Source organism: Pistacia vera, unplaced genomic scaffold (assembly GCF_008641045.1).
Source record: "Pistacia vera cultivar Batoury unplaced genomic scaffold, PisVer_v2 Contig360, whole genome shotgun sequence".
In the NCBI taxonomy this organism is placed as follows: domain Eukaryota; kingdom Viridiplantae; phylum Streptophyta; class Magnoliopsida; order Sapindales; family Anacardiaceae; genus Pistacia; species Pistacia vera.
Window position 1 is genome coordinate 501,696 of NW_022196180.1, and position 18,425 is coordinate 520,120.

General features: G+C 32.8%; 1 protein-coding gene across 1 annotated transcript; it reads right to left on the reverse strand.

The window, feature by feature from the left end:
• Positions 1–12,411: 12,411 nt before the first annotated feature.
• Positions 12,412–13,332, reverse strand: LOC116139988. Its single transcript, XM_031425626.1, has one exon. It carries the CDS (start codon positions 13,209–13,211, stop codon positions 12,531–12,533), a length of 681 nt encoding a protein of 226 aa, XP_031281486.1. The 5' UTR covers positions 13,212–13,332; the 3' UTR covers positions 12,412–12,530.
• Between the last annotated feature and the right edge of the window lie 5,093 nt (positions 13,333–18,425).

The window sequence follows — 18,425 nt, forward strand, 5'->3', positions numbered from 1 at the left end:
AGCAAAGCACTACAAGAAATATATTATATTATGACAAAATTAATTTTTTCAAATGTTATTTTGTCACGAGTAATATAGTTATTGTGACAAAATAAAGAAACATCATATTAAGTATGACAAAGAGAATATACAGTGACTAAAAAAAATATTGTCATAATATTTTATCACAATTAAGAAACCCATAATAAATGTAGTGAAGAAAAACATTTTTATCATAATATTTCGTCACAAATTTTTGGCGCAAAATTTGGGCACCTAGGTAAATTGTTTATTGTGACAAACATATTTTGTCATAAAACATTTTAGTCACTATATTTAGTTATACATGTTATAACTACAAATTATTTTGTCACAAAAAGAATTTACTTATTATTAAAAAAAAAATTTGTCATAATATATGTTGAAATAGAGGTATTAATAACAAAATGTTTGAGTCAAAATTTAAGCGTCGAGATAAATTGTTTATTGTGACAAACATATTTGTCATCAAAAACTTTAGTCACTCTATTTAATAATACATGCTATAATTACAAACTCATTTGTCACAAAAGAATTATTTATCATTACAAAAAAAAAAAACAAAAAAAAAATTGACATTTATATTGTTTAATGGAGGTATTAGTGACAAATATTGAGTTAGACTAACGTTTATTTTGTGACAAAAATTTGCTAAAAAACATATAATATGATCTCCTTTTTTTTTTTTTTTTAAAACTCGAAAAAGCCAAAAAATTGTAAAAAATACAAAATCATTAATAATTTATAAATGTAAATATTATGTACCATTTTCGGCTTTAATGATAAAAGAATACAAATCAAATTCAATCTGAATACAAATATTTACATTTTCAGCTTTAATGTTATAGACTTAATATTTGGATCACATGTTAAATATTATTTTTGTATTACACGTTCCATCAAAGATGAAATTACAAAAAATCGATTCAGCCATGGTTACAAAAAAGGTAAAAGGGAAAAATTGATTGGGCGAAAAAGGGAAAAAGAGAATTTCCTTATGAACTCTCCTTTGATTCTCCTAATTTTCTTGGTGTTACAATAAAAGGGAAATTTTGAATTGGGTGAAAAAGGGAAAAATTGAATTGGGTGAAGTCCGCCTTTGATCTCTTCTATTTTTTGTAAAATTGAATTGGAAAAAACAAATGCTGAAAGAAGAAAAATAAAACACAAGAAGGAGAAGAAGTAGGGACAAGGGACAAACATACTCTAAAACGCACTGTTTCCCTCACACTTTGGCTGTGAGTTTGTGTTTTTTAGTTAGATATATATCTTATATTATATATATATTATATATATATATAGAGAGAGAGAGAGGAGAGAGAGAGAGAGAGAGAGAGAGAGGAAGAGAGAGAGAGAGAGGAGAGAGAGAGAGAGAGATGAGTTGGTTTGCTTAAGTGGTTAAAGGGAAAGTTGAGAGAAGAGTGCATAGGTTCGAATCTTGCAGTACCCATTTTTTTTCAAATTGGCTTTTTCTTTGGTGGCTGGTTTTTTTTTTTTTAAATTTATTTCATTAATGTTTAGCAGCTCCACCAATGATCTTTGCACACAATTTACTCTTAATTTGGAAAAAGAAAAGAGAAAAAAAGAACCCATTTTAGTATATTAGAATATATACTAATCCAATAAAAATACAATGATAATCCATGGTTTAGGCTTCTTATATAGAAAAGTTAATCATATGTAGTAATACTAAATTCTAATACTACTCCAATTTCTAATAATAACTCTAGACTAATAAAACTTGAATAAATTAATTAATATTAGAAAAAGACCCTACAACCAGTATTTGATTAATGAATAACATAATTTTAGACCATACAGGCGGTTGTCTCGCCCTCTTTGGAACACTTTTATTCTTTTTTTTCGTCATGTACTAAAGTATATACAATAAATGATCATACAAAATTAGAAAATTGAGATAAATTATACAATTCAAGCTACCCTTGAGGTGGGTGTTTGATACGTGGTTTAGTTAATACTCTATTTAATTTAATTTTCCATTTCTAATTTATTGTAGCAAGGACTCGATTGAGTGATTGATTTAAACTTCTGATTTTATAGGGTGAATGAGGATATATATGCATGTAAATGATGAATATGTATTAGCTTGAAATTATAACAAAAAATCAATTACAATATTTACAATTCTGACAAATAAGAATATATATTTTATATATTAACGATAGACACTTTTTAGTTTTTTTTTATAAGAATAAGTAATTGATTAATTAAACATATATAAAAATCTGAAAAAAGCTCAATTGAAAAGTTTGGGTCATTAAATCTATAAAAATTATAAAGGGTCGAATAATATAAATTGTGTTGGATATGATGAATAATAATATATATTTTATATATTAAAGATAAACATTTTTATTTTTGTTAAAAATCAGTCTATTAAAAAAGAAAAAAATTAAGTTTTTTAAACAAAAGAAAAAAAAATATAAATTAATAAATAACCTATTTTAATAATTAAGAAAAAAAATCAAATTTCAAATAAATAGAAAAAATTGCCCAACCCCTTTTTATCTATTTTCCCCACCCCACCGCCCCAAAAGCTCCACCCTAATTTTCTTTCATGCATGTTGCTCACGTTCACTCGTCCCCACCGACTTCCCTCCAACAACCCCAAAATCTAACCACCTCCAATCGAAATCACTACGAACTCTAGCAGGTGGCTACCTTCTCTAATTTATTTTCTTTTTTTCTCTTCATTCTTGTTTTCCCTCTCTCACTATTTGCTTAATGTTTTCATGGATTTGTTCATTTTCAAGGTGAATTTGTTGGTTGTTTGGGGTGCACTAGTTTCTTGTGTTGGGTTAATATAATGTGTAGTTTGGAGGTTTTTGTTTGTTGCGGTTATGGTTTAAGGGTGCATTGGTTGTCGGAATCACACCGTGCTATTACAGGCCTGGTGCGAACTAGACGGTGGTGGAGGCTAAGGCGACGGCGGTGGGTAGAGAGGCAGAAGATGAAGAGGCAGCGACGAAGGGGCTTGTTACAACTATGAACAGAATAGTCATCTGGCTAGGGATTGTCACCAGGGGGGCAACGGCGGTGAATTTCGTTTGAAGGTTTGATTTTTAAGGCTTATATACTAAATCTCTGGCATTTTCAACTTAAATTTTTTTCATTTGAGTTGGCATATTGTGTTTAAATTGATTATATGGTGCATTGCGTTGGTTGTGTGGGAGAAATTAATGGAAAATGGAATTTATTGAGCAGTAATATATAATTGTGGAAATATAGAGACAAAATTTCAGCATGTTTGTTGGACTTTTTATTATGATTTACTATAATCAAAATCATATTACTTGTTGAATCCATTGTTCTTGGATTCAGCTTTCATTCAATATTATTTATTTGATGATAATTTGTTTGTGATACACATTAATTTTTTGTGTTTGCCTATTATCCTTAAGTTTAGTGTAAACATGGTCTGATATTAGCAATTACTAACCTGCGTCTCTACGAAGGAATTAGACTTATCTGAATGAAACAGAGAGGGAAAAGGGCAAAATCAGCTCTAGTGGAGCCAAAATCGAAGCTACTTTTTATCATACGCATACAAGGGTATGTTGCATTCTTTGGTGATTTGCCTAAAGTTTTTTTCTTTGTATTGTTTTGGGTTATGATATCTCACTATCATTTTATTAAGGCAAAATGACATACACCCAAAAACTAAGAAGATCCTGTACAAAGCAAGATTGATGAAAATCTTTAGCGGTGTCTTTGACATGGCTAGTGAAGGCATATAAGAACAGCTGCAAAAGGTGGAGCCATATGTCACTTATGGGTAAGAGACAAACATTACTTTCCATTATTTTGTGATATGATATGTTGGATGTTTAGCGTGAGGATCAAACTACAAGCATTTGTTGCATCTCATGAAACAACAAGACTTTTGTATGATATGCACTTGGTTGGATGATGAATGTAGAAATCTAGAATAATCTAGAATTGTAACTTCTTTGAGGATGCCTCATTTTATCACTTCATATATTCTATTATCCCTTAATTAAGTCATAAGAAGATAAGTGTGTTCTGTTGAAGGATACAACTATGATCAATTTCTATAGATATAATTAATTCTTGAGCATCTTGGTTTATGTTTTTGATGTGGGAGTACTGGTGGTGTTGATGAATTAGTAGCTTTTATTCCTTCAACCAAACTGCTTATTCAAGAAATCATTTTGTTAGTTTATCATCTTTAGTTTCCCAGTGCAAATAATTTGTAAGATGTTGCCCTGGTTTGAAGTAATGATTAACCCTTATGTGCCAAATACTCCTAGCTTTAAGTCAATGGAGATAGTTATAATGTTGGTTTTTCTTGGGTATTTTACTCAGTATTGACTAGTTCTAACCTCATGGGCTCACCTTTAACACCCAATAGTAGCTACTTTGTATTACCTTATAGTTCCATTCTCTCTTAAGAATGTTACCACTTTATGCTTTTCCAAATTCTTTTAATGTTATAAACATTTTTCATATTGTATTGACGATATTTTTCCCTTTTTTTGTTTTTGTTTTTTTAACTCTTCAGGTTTTGGATGCCGCCAAGTCTCTTCCTCCAAGGGAGCTGCTGCATTCTTGCTTACTTATTCGTGTGTGCTGGGTGAGTATTACTGTTTGGGCTATAGATAATTTCCATGTTGAAACCTTGGAGGGTTGGAAGAAGACTTTTCTCACCATTGACCAGAACCTTTTCTGGAGCTTTTTTCGCTGGGGAATTATTTACAGATTACAGGTTGTTGCTCCCTCCTTTTATTCTTGTTTTGGTTGTGTATATAAGCAGGATTTTAGTAGTTGTACAAAATTTTTGGGTTTTTTGGGTGGATGGTTCTTTTGTGTATAGCATGTGCAGTTGGCTTTTGTATACCAAAGTCCGAGATTGTTTTTGTGTTGCTAGTCATTTTGTAGAGTCCTCTTTGAGGCTTGCTTGGTGGCTTTTTTGGAATGTAAATTCATGCCACCTTTTTTGTTTTCTTTGGCTTGGTTGCTTGGGCTTGTCCAAGGAACTTGACTTTGTAGGGCTCTTCTTTTTGGGACTCAATTCTTTTATTCTTTATATAATTACCTTTTACCCAAAAAATAGCAAGAAGGGTTATGCAAAGATAGAGAAACAAAGTACAGTAAAACCTCTCTATAGTGATACTTTATATAAGAATAAACTCTATATAGTCATAAAAAATTATATTCCCAATTTGGGATAATTATAAATAAGAATAAACTTCACATTGTAATAAGTAATAATTTTTTTTAATTCCTGTCTTAAGGAAATTTGCCTCCACATAGTAATAATTATTTGTATATTACAAAAAAAAAAAATATGCTATGCTACATTAAAGGTTTATGATGAAATAAAATATTTATCTGAAGTTGTTTGGGATAATGATTTACGTTTTAGAGTTGTTACCAAATCTTCGAACTTGCGGGTATATAATAACTCGCTAGCATGGACACCTTCTTGTTGAAGCCAAAATATTTCTAGCTTCTCTAGCATCTTTAGAGCTTCATGACACGAAAATTTTTGCATTTCCATACTATCATCTTCAGGATTATTTCCTTTCTCTTCTTGTCTAATTCCAACAATGATTTCTTCTTCAGTTAAAGCATATACGACTTGTTGCTCATTTGGATGATCGAGGAAGATATTAATATCCATTCAATTAGTGTACTGAAGTTGTCGAATCTGATCACTCAATTCTGCAATAACTTTTCTATTCTCCTCATCTACTTCATTTGTAACTTGCAATTCATCGACATCGGGGGTCCTAATTTTGCAGTGCTTAAAACAATTGATAATTGTCTGTGGCTTCACATCAATTGACCATGTAGTAACTGCATTTACAATTCCATCAAGCATACTTATCTTTTCTGGTTCCAATACATGATCTTCTATCCTTTTGAAAAGTAAGCGATTAAAGCACTGCTGATAACCTTTGAAATTTCTAATAATGCATGCATCATATGGCTGGATTTTGGAAGTGCTAGCTGGTGGTAGGAACAGAACAATTGTGTGATGAAGTGGGGGGAGATTCTCCTTTTTGCCATGTGCAGTACAATTATCCAATATAAGCAAGACATTTCTATCCAAACGGCTATCAAACCACTTAAGCATTCCATAAAAAACAAAGATGTCATCCATGCATTTGAATTCGCTCAATACTTGCAATTGAGATTATCACGATTAACATTATTAAAGCATCTTGGATTAAGAAACTTACCGATGACCCAAAGTGGAAGTTTGTTAGAGCCATCGCCATTGCAACAAATAACAACTGTAATCCTCTCTTTGTTTTGCTTTCGGCCCTCCAATTGCTTTGTTGCAAGAGAGTTATCGACTTGCATTCGATAAAATAAACCAGTTTCATCCATATTATAAATGTCCTTCCAAGCCCATTTGTCTAATTCCTCTCTTATCGATGGTAAACTAGGTTCAATTTTCTCCATACTAACTTAACCACTTTCCCCAAAACGACGAAAGGAATGAATTGCTTGAACTTTTCCAACCATCCATTTGAAAATCCAAATGAGGTGGCTTCAGGATAAAGTTTCCTTAGAAAAATATTTCCCTTCTCTTTTAACAATTCACCATTCATATTGACATGCTCTTGATGGCATACAAACCATTCATAGAGGGCAGACTCCATTGCTGGGTACTTTACCATCTTTAAAAGTTTTGTGTTTGGGTTCAACAATCCTTAATCTTAAAGAAGATCAAATGATCGTTTGAGTGTCTTAGATATTGCTGCTTGTGATACCTTAAGACCATGAGTATCTTCTAACAACTTCACAAGATCTTTCTGCTTCCAACTAAGGTTTGATTCTTTCATTTTGCACAACTCAACACGAATACTTTCGATCAATTGAGTTCGTGTATTAACTTTGGGTGGCATGATTGATTTGCTAGAGGAAGAAGAAAGGTATCACTTGAATTGGTGGAAGATTTTATTGAAAACTTGATTGAATAAGTTGAAACATAACAACCCTATTTATAGCAGGCTAATCATAATTCTACTAGGATAAGTAAATAAGAAATCCTAATACTACTACTAAAACAATGAATTGAAATTATACTAATACTAAAACATGAATTAAAATCCTAGTACTACCAAAACATGAATTTAAAAAAAAAAATCAAGTAATATTAAAAGTAAATAGGAAATCTTAATACTACCAAAACATAAATTATAAAATAAGAAACAAGTAATATTAAAAGTAAATAAGAAATCCTAATACTATTAAAACAATTAATTGAAGTCCTAATACATACTATTAAAACATGAATTATTAAGTTATAACCTCCTTATAGTAATAAATTAGTTTGATCCCAAAATTATAACTATAGAGAGGTTTTACTGTATATTGAGGTGACAAAAAATATTTGTCACGCCTATATTATTTTGTCAATAAAAAATTTGTCATGTAAAAATATTTGAATTAAAAATTAATTGTCATGCTATTAAATTTTTACAAAATTATTTCCATCACCATGCAATTTTTGACAAATAATATTATCATACAAACAAACATGTGACAAAATAAATGTTGCCACAATAAAGTCAATGACAAATAAATTTCGATCACTATTAAAATTATGAGAATGTAATTTAGTCATTATTGTCATAATTTTGACAAAATCAATTTCGTCATCATATATTATATTCTCACTATAAAGCTTATCATTTGGTCTCTAAATGTAAATCAATTGTGACAAAATATTACTTATAGTGATAAAAATTGTCGTCTATTGTCACAAATAATTTATCACAATAAACTAGTTTACAATGACAAATTATTATTGTCACAATAAATAATTAGGTTATGATGACCAAACACACTTTCGTCACTATACACTTAAGAGTACGAGCTTAATGTGACCATGGTGGCCAATATAATTCCTCACATTAGTGAAATGGTAATAATTTTGATATTTATAGTGACAAATTATTTTGTTGCGAAAAGCCTAAATTCTTGTAGTGCTCTTATTGGCATAGAATTTGTTCAGTCCAAACATGATTATGCACTATTTACCTGGCACAAAGGTAAAACCTTTATCGCTCTAAACATCTATGTAAATGACATTCTTATTACAGGAAGTGATGAAGTAGACATCAAATCCTTGAAAGAGCATCTCAACATACAATTTTGAATAAAAGATCTGGGAGAACCAAAATATTTCCTGGGAATCGAAATTGCAAGATCCTCGGCAGGAATATCTCTCAGCCAACAGAAATATGTCTTGGAACTAATTTTTGATTCTGGGCTATAAGGATGCAAGCCAAGTATTATTCCTGTAGAACAAAACACCAAATTGACTACTCAAGAATACGACAATGGGACATCATCTACTAAATTTGATCCACCTCTTGAAGACCCCACAAACTATTAAAGACTTGTTAGGCGATTAATCTATCTCACCATGACTCGCTTAGACATCAGTTATGCGGTCCACATCCTTAGTCAATTCATGCATGGGCCTAACAATCTCACATGGATGCTACAATAAAGGTTTTGAAATACTTAAAAGGATGTCCTGGCTTAGGTCTCCTCTTTCCTCAAGACAAAGGTTTGGATATCACAGCTCATTGTGACTCAGACTGGGCCACATGTCCATGACAAGAAAATCACTTATAGGATTCTACATCAAGCTAGAGGGAGCTCTTATTTCTTGGAAAACAAAGAAATAATTGACAGTATCTCTTTCTTCAGCAGAGGCAGAATACAAAACCATGACGAAGACAATATGTGAGATCGTCTGGATTCTGGGATTATTAAAGGATCTAGAAGTACAAGTAAGTAAAGTGGTTCTTTTATACTGTGACAACAAGGTTGCAAACGACATAGCAACAAATCTAGTATTCCATGAAAGAACGAAACATATAGAAATTGATTGCCATTTTTTCAAGAACAAAATACAAAAAAGGGTAATCAAAACTTTACATATTCGTACTTCATAACAACCAGCAGACATCTTCACAAAGCCATTATGTAGCAGGTAGCATTCATATTTACTCAACAAGCTTGGATTTTTTGACATCTACAAACCAAAAGCTTGAGGGAGAGTGACGAAATATGGAATGCCTTTATTATTGCTAGCTGAGATTAAGGAGTGATTAAAGTTTCAATCAATCAGCTTAATTCATGTGGTTGATTGAACAATTACAAGGATTTTTGTATTTATTATTTTCCTTCTTTTTATATTCACAAGAATGTATAAATTGGTCAATTGTATAGCCTTACAATATACTGAATATAAAAAATTCTTATCTCTCTCTTCTCTAGGGCATACTCTGGCAATGTCATTATCTTGAATTACTTCTCTTTGTCCTTCTCTCTGTCTCTATCTCGATTACTTATAGATTTCTCTCATCCGTGGATATAGGTGGGTTATGTTGAACAACGTAAATGTCATGTCTCTTTGTGTATTGTGATTTTATTCCTACATTATTCATCTTGAATATATGTTTTCTGTTACACGATCTCCAACAAGAAGAAAATTCTAGACCATTAAGAAATTTGTTCAGAAATAAAGAGGCTTCAACCATCCGAGTTTTAGGCAAAATGAATGGTATAATTCATGTAGAGGGCTTCTCTGTAAAAATAGTTTCACATTCTCGTTTAATGAGAAGTACAAATGAGAGAACCATTGCTTCAATTCAAGATTATTCTTGGTTGTAAGTTTGCAATTCCCATTACTACTGTTCATATCAGAAATTAAATATTTTTTCTTACCTTGTCTGGTTTACTTCTAAATTAACTTTGTGTTATGAATGCACTGATCTCGGTCTTCTTGATCAACCTACTTTCATCAAAAGCTAGTAAGTTCTATCACCAATTATCTCAAATTTTGCGTTTGACCATCCAGTAATAACATAATAAAAAGTCTTTCTTCATTTTAGTCCATTAAAAATATTTGAAGATATTAAGAAATCAAGGCCTGTTTGGTAGATTATTTGAAATGCGATATTCTGAAAAACTATTTTAAGTTAAGTTGAGTTGGATTAAATAGAATAAGTTAGGATTTTGAGGACGTGTTTAGTATAATATTTGAAAATTATGTCAGAGTTGGATAAAATCCAATCAGGATAACAGAAAAATGATTCAAAAGAGTAAAACAAACAGGCATAATTTTTTTCTCCAAAAATCTTAGTAGTGGGAAGCTTTCTTAGTGGCCAAATACTTATCAAAGCAATGATGACGGTGCAAAACTGATGCGGAAATTTTCCACATTGACAAGTGCTTTCCTTTTGCTTAATACTTTCAGCAGTTTATGCTCACTGAATTTTGTGAAAAAGAAATGTCCAATAGAAAAGTCTTTTCCTCTACATATGAGACTCTCATTTTCAACATTGTTTGCAATTTTGTATGAATCATGATCGCATCTTATTGTTCTTCGCAGTTTATGGCTTTGGCGCCTTATGAAGATGATAGGCTGATCTTTGTTCATAGATTTCATCTTTGTCACTGACTTTTATTTAGAAATTATTGATATTATACATGGAGTTGATAATTACAGAGCAGTTTAAACTTATATTAATTCTATCCCACTTCATTGACTTCATTGACTTTTACTATATGTTATATTGTTATTGCATTATGAAAGCTCTCTTCTTTATTAATTAATTTATTTTTAATCAATCATGTGGACTCATCCTTGACAAGAATTATGGGTGGTAGAGATAAATAGATTATTAAAATCACTGGTAATGATTTTTGAGAGCACTTAATTCCGAATGTTGGAATAAGGCCAAGCTTGGGAAGTATATGAAATGAATTAAGTATTAAGATTATGCTTGTCTAGTTATCATTTGTCGTTTGAGTAAACCTTTTTAAGTTTCAAATTGAATGATGGTTGATCAACGCTTGAAAATATTGACGACTTTATGATATGACGGACAGGAAAATTGTGGGTGTTTCCCCTGTTGAGGATTTTGAATCAATCGAGAACGGTAGCAAACGATTAGCTTGTCAGCGGCGAGCTCTTGAATAGGCAAAAATGCTTCTCAATGAAAGGCCAAATTCCAGACCATTACTGAAGATTGCTCAGAAAAAGAAAGGCTTCAACCATGTAAATTTTTGTAAGAGATTTTCATAATGATTTCAATCAATATTAATCAAACAACGAACCATAAAATTCATTCTCAATCTCAATTTTTTTAAATCAACGTATATATTATAAAATATTGAATTGAATTGAATTTTGAAAGATAATTAAAATAACGGTTGGTGCCATGATTTCTGAATTCTTGAATTCCATATTGAAGTGATCAGTCTTCCTTTCCGGTAACACACCGAATGATGACTTCCAAATGGGTTTCAATTGCTCTATCACGTTTGAAAAAGGAATTTAACCATTTTATATTAACTTGTTAGGCTCTCCCATTATGGGCCCAATAAGACCCAAAGTCCACACTTTGTCCTTAACCCAAATTATGTAAAACGAAGTGTTACAAGCAATCTAAATTGGCTATTCATTTATCTGGTTTTATCAAACCAAAATATAATTAATATCATTAGAAATTTTCTAACAGTTTTAGTTAAAATGAATGGTGTATTTCATACAGAGGTAGTCTTTGTGAAAGTAGTTTCACATTCTTGTTTACAAAACAAGTAGAAACGAGAGAACCGTTACTTCAATAAAAAAAAAAAAATTATTGGTTGAAAGTTTGCAATTTCCGTGACCTCTATTCATACCAAGAAATAAAAATTTTCATTTATACTTTACATTTGTAGAAATTGTAATAATACTACATAAACAACATTTTCATACAATATTTTCCATACAACATGATGCAGCAAAAGATGATAGATGATTAAGTGAAAGTTATTTTTAATTTAAAATCAGTAAATCATCTTTTGTCTTATCAAATTATACGAGAAATATTATATAAAAATATTGTATGTACAGTATTATGCTTACATTTATATTAACTTTGTGTTTGACCATCCAGTTACCCAACATAATAAAAAGTTTTCATCAATTAAAAAATCGGAAGATATTAAGAAAATCAATTATTTTTCCCCAAAATGCAGACTTTTGGCTTGCCGGCTATTTCGTAGTGAAAGCTTTCCACTCAGTGGCCGAGTACTTATCGAAACAATGATGACTTTACAAAACTGATGTGGAAATTTTCCACATTGAATATTTGTAAGTGCTTTCCTTTTGATTTTGGAACTTGAAAATTTTCTGCAGTTCTTGTTCACTGAATTTTGTGAAAAAAGAAATGTCCTATAGAAAAAGATTTCTCATCTATACATGGGATTCCCATTTTCGATATCTTTTGCAATTTGCTAAGAATCATGATCGCAACTTATTGTTCTTTGCAGTTTATGGCTTTGGCTTAACTTTCTTTCGCCTTGTCTTCGATATGACAAGCTGATCTTTGATATTTAGAAATTATTGACATTGCACATAGAGTTGATAATAGGAATAAAAACAGACACTTCGATCAACATGATTCTTATTCTCTAAAACATCTTATTTGATTATTAGACTCCTAGGTTAATTACTTTCCATACTTGGCCTTGTACTCACTCCACAGCTGACTAACCGTCTTCCCCAGCAGATCAAAGAAGAACCTCTCATTATATCCATTTCTCATCTTCTTGTTAAGTTCTGCAACAAACCCACTTCTCAAACTGGTAAGGTAGTCTAGAAACCTGGCCGTAACGTCATAGCCTTGATCCCACCTGTCGCCCTGACCAGGTTGAACCCAATGACTTGGCGCATAGTTAGCCTTTAACCTCACGTAATCAGCAATCCCTTCAATCAATCCTCCGGGAGTCCGTCCGTTTCCATTCCATTGCCAAATATGTGTCATCTCATGGTATAGTACACCAGCGAACTCTCTTTTGAGATCACCAGAATAATTTCCTATATAATTCGCACTGAAGTGAATTTCATTGTTGCTAGCATATGCGACCCCGTCCATGCTATCGATAAACAAGCTGACTTTTTTCACATTTTTCCGATCAGCTGCGTTGTTTTGTTGTAAGATTCTCCATATAAAATTCGTGGCAGATACCAGTGTTTGCTTGCTGTAGTCGGCCCCGATTTGTTTGTTGAAGCGGGCGCCGCCAGCAGTTGTGATGGCGGTGTTTGTGACAGCGTAGTCAACTGCATGGCAGCCTTGCATTGCTGCTAGTGTAGTTAATATTAAAGAGAGGAAAAACATGTGGTGCGCCATGGATCAGGAGTGCCTTTCTTGTTCTCCTTGGGTGAAATTTTGTGCAAGAAATCTGATGTTGCTGAATGGTTTATATAGAATTTAGGTGTGTATATATATATTGTTAATAGGAGGATGCATGGTCCATGGTCCTCCTATTGTTCTTATTAAAAAGAAAGAAACCTGGAATATTCAGAAGAATATTGTTTTGTAAAAACGGAAAAATGTTAAGAGTATCATAATAGTTTTTAGAATGAAGATTTATGGAAATCATAATATTACTCTCGAATTTTATCTATAGATACCTTAAGAAAACATATATGAAAAAATTATCTTTGGGTGGTCGAGTAGTTCAACAGAGACTCTTGAATATATTACTCAAGAAGTCATAAGCTCGAGTCTCTCCTTGATTGTTAATAGGAATAGTCACTAAATTTTTTACTCAATTCATAATTTTAGGGTCAGAAGATTAATTAAGATATAAGTAAATTGGTTTAAACACCTTGGTCATAACAAAAAAATAAAAAATAAATAAAGAGATATGAAAATAACTTTTTCTCATTTACTTTTACTTTGACTTGCATTTGGCCGGCCGACAAGTCTTAATGGATGAGAAACAATCTCACTTTAGTAATTGAATCATAAAATGTTCACTGAAATTGAAACTGATTGGTGTATCCCTAATGTAATGGATGTCCCATGAACTCTGAACACATTGCAATACGATATTTGATTAAATTCGTATAGGTATTTAGATGTGTTTTTCATTCCAATCAAATCTGTGGATATATAAATATAATGCTTATGAAATGAAGAGACAGGAATTTGGTAACAAGAGAAAGTATAAAATAGTTATGTTTTATTTTCCACTTAAAAGGAGGTTAGATTAGAATAGTGATTTTTTTAGTCCTACATATTTTATCCTTAAACCCGACCACCAATTTGAACTAGGATATAAATGTAATTTCATCCTTATATTTAAAAGTTAAAACGCTTTTGAAAAGAAAAATATCCTAATAACTTAAAAGCTTTCTGAAAGCTTCGTAAAACCGATCCTGAGAGATGTGCGAAAGCAAACTTGCTTGATTCCACCGAACAACTTGCCAGCTAGAAAAGTAGATATTTTCAATGGTTAGGTATATTTAATCCTTTAATCTTATTCTGAGGATCAAAAACTCAAAAATTGAAGAGGTAATTATCTTGCTTTTGTGCCATTAATTATAGTGTTATGCATGAAAAAATAGGGCTGACGCAAGGTCCATTCAGCATGAAAAGTCAGAGCCTAGGTAGACCTGCAGCCACTCGGACGCGGCCACATCACGTGCTGACACGAGCAGACGCCCCTGTTAGTATAGTGAGCGCGCGTCAGACTAGCCAGAAGCTAGAAGCTTTCACGTGTCCAATCTCTACAACAAATCGCATAAATCACTTTAGGAGGTGGGCTATAAGACATAAAGAAGGATTTGCATAGATAATCCCACCAAATCACAAATTTAGTAATCATTAACCTAATCCATCCCATTATAAATTCAGAGTTCCTCTCTCATTTTGGGGATTAGCTAATCTCTCTAAAAAAATAGCACATACTCTTTCTCTCTCTTTCTCAATCATTTGTAAATTCAACTTGTTGACCGCAACCTGATCTCTATCATTAATATAATATCAGTGGACGTAGGACTTGCTTCCTTAAAGCATCCAAACCACTTTAAACACTGTTTTTGATCACTTTTTACTCTCATCTTTCTATCTATGTGTGTCTTCTAGGTTAACTCAGTATTTCATATGTGCGTTTGGTTGGTGAACAAATCATGCATCAATATATACAATCTACATAGCTTGATTAAGTTCGAGAAAAATACTGTTAGTAATTTAAAAGCTTTGTGAAAGTGATAACGATATTAAAGAAGAATATTTATTATGTTTTTATGTGAAAATAATAGTTTATATTAGAATTGATATTTGCTAAACAAGTTAACAGAATTCAAGAGAAAATCCAAAGTTTTAGAATTAATAGTTGATTTAACAATAGAATTTGAAAAAGAAATCCCGAGTCTGATGGAAGAATTTCTTTTATATTCTTCAATTTCAGGCCTCAAAGATGTCAGACTCTGTGGAATAAAGTGGGTGGAGGTTAACGATAAAGTGAAAGATTTTGTCCTATTATTTTACAAACTATTTTAATTACAATTGTGTCCCTTATTTGGGAGCTGAAGAGGAACTCAATGGGGTCTAAAGATCAATTCTCTAGATACGCTCAGTTTGTTTCACTACTTTCTCACTATTCTATCTTAAAAACTAAAATATACATTTATTTTAATATTCTCAAAATCTAATCATGTAACACCTACTGAAAACTAGTACAATGCATGCAATTAACAATGGAAAATTGGGCCCAAAATGTTTCTTTTCATTACAATTCACATGTCTTTTATACACAAAGGTTACTGTTTACAAAAGTGCATTTTAAAAGACAAAATAGGGGAACAGTGTAGCTATTGCTCCTCGCGCGCCGACGCCCCTCCAACCGCATCAACACCTAGAACCTGCATCCACAAAGGAAAATAACGGGGTGAGCACAAATAATGCTCAGTAAGTAAAACTCTCTAACTGTCTGTCCCCGTGTGTGACTCTTAATTCTTTCCTTTTCTAATTCTGTTTCTATTTCTGTTTCTAATAACATCATGGCCTCATCTTACCGGAGGTACGGCCGGATGGCGTTCACACAGCACCATCTCACTCTCTATGGCTATCGGGTGGAATTCACACAGTACCAACCCTTTCTTAGTGACTACCGAGTGAGGATCACAAAGCACCAACTCGGTTCCTCCTAACTATCGGGTGGAGATCACCTAGCACCTACCCGTTCCTCATGAATTTTGGGTAATGATCACCAAGCATTTACCCGTCTCTAGTCACTATCGGGTGATGATCACAAAGCATCAACCCGCTTCTACTAACTGTTGGATGATGATCACAAAGCATCAACCCACTTATCTAATAACTAATCGGATAGTGATCACAAAGCATCTACCCCATTTCTATTACTCATTGGGTGACGATCACAAAGCATCGACCCATCTCTAAGGGCTATTCGGATGATGATCACAAAGCATCAATCCGATTCCCATAACGGTCGGGTGATGATCACAAAGCATCATCCCAACTATACTACTCTTCTAACTCATTCTATTGTAGCATTTTTCAATGCTCTCTACCCTTAGAGTAATTTTACCCACTAAGCTCTCTACTCATAGGGTATTTCTATACACAAAGTTCCCTACTCTTTCTTAGGTCACTTGTCAATGCATATAACAATGCACATGGATGATTCATCTCTACTAATGCACTTGTGAAATGCCAACATGCAATGTTGCAAAAATTAAGGTTCATTACTCACACTCAATTCTCTATTAGGCATTTCATCAAACAACTCATGTGCACTATAAAACTCTATCATAGCCATGAATCTAAAACTTTTCCTAACCATCCAAAATGGGGAAAAACCCCTTCACAAAGTCATAATAACCTGTCAAATAACACACTTCCAAAAAGGGTTCCATAACACCCCTTCAATTCCATCTCAACTACCTTGCCAATCCAACAACCCATTTCTCATATTTGCAAGGTATTAACATTCACAAAGCATAGAAATCTCCATTTAATACTCCATACATGGCATATTACATGCACATCAAATACATACATCATTTCTATCAAAACCCTAATCAAGAAATTTCATAAATCTCAACTTGGGTTGGGTTTTACTTACTTGCTATGGAGAGACTTCACCAAATCTTCTTTCCACTTGGTTTTCTTGACTATTCTCTCTACTCTTAACCAAAAGAATGAAAACCCTCAAAAACCAAAATGAACTAAAATCTACAAATCACACAACTTAAGGAGAAATCCTTACCTTAGGAAGCCTTAGGTTGTTTTCTATACCCCAAATCACTTCAAAATCCCTTGGAAATCCTTGATCAAAAGAAAAGAGAAGTTGAGAGGAGTAGAATGAAGAGTTGCGTTTGAGAAGAAGAGAAATGAGGGGTTTCTTTGATTCTAATTCCTTTTAAAGAAATATAAACACACTCATTCCCATTTTGCCCTTATTCTTCTATGGAAATTCCATCCATATCCTTTGATTCATTACAAACTCACCCCCATATCAACATATTCTCCATGAAAAATCCTTACAATTAACTCCCCACTTTTCCTGCTAATTAGGGGTAGAAAGGTCAAATTGCCCTTAGGGAAGAAAATGTCTAAAACTCAACCAACATGAAAATCGGCCCGTCGCCGCGGCGAAGAAACCTTTGTCGCCGCGGCGAAACTGTCCAGAGAGTTTCACCCTTGGTTTCAACCCTTCTTCGCCGCGGCGAAGATTCTTCTTCGCCCCGGCGAAGCTTGGTTCACTAAGATTCTTCTATTTTCAACCAATTTCAGGGCAACATTCAACATAACACTCAAACAAACAATAAAAACAAAAACCAACTCGATTAAGGGCGAAAGAGGAAACAATAACAACGTACCTCAAATGGGGCGTTACAAATCATATTCTATTTAACTCAAAATATTTAAATTGTTTTTAACCCCATAGGTCTGTTAATTTAACTAAACACCCCCAACAATAAAAATTTATAAATTAACAAAAACATCCACACCCACCCACATTTTCCAGATTCCAGCTACCACTATCAGAAGTTAGTCAAAATTTGCTGTAATGGCGCACTACCGGCTGGATTTGGCTAGTAGTGCATCGATCTGGCATTTTTTGGCCAGATCCACCGTGAATCTAACCGAAAAATGTCAGATTTATTGCCAAAGATTGACGACCAGATCTGGCCACATCTGGTCGTTAACGATGGCCATATCTTAGATCTAGCCTTTTCCAGCCAAATCCACGGTGGATCTGGTTGGGAAAAGCCAGATCGGCGTACTACTGACCAGATCCAACTGGTAGTGCACCATCACGACATATTCCGGCCATCTTCTGGTGGTAGTGGCTAAAATTTAGCAAATGTGGTTAGGTAGAAGTGTTTTTGTCAATTTATAAACTTTTATTATTGGAGGTATTTATTTAAATTAACAAACCTAGGGTTAAAAAAAATCTAAATATTTTTAGAAAATGCTATTAAAAAATGTACAAAACACTAACCCTAAACCCTAAACCCTAAACACTTATGAGAATGCTACTCAACTCAACCTTTTTCAAAAGACTATTCTAAAAACTACCAAAAT

Excerpts from the sequence above, each read along its gene's own strand:
- LOC116139988 (XM_031425626.1), bottom strand. The coding sequence starts at position 13,211 with ATGGCGCACCACATGTTTTTCCTCTCTTTAATATTAACTACACTAGCA.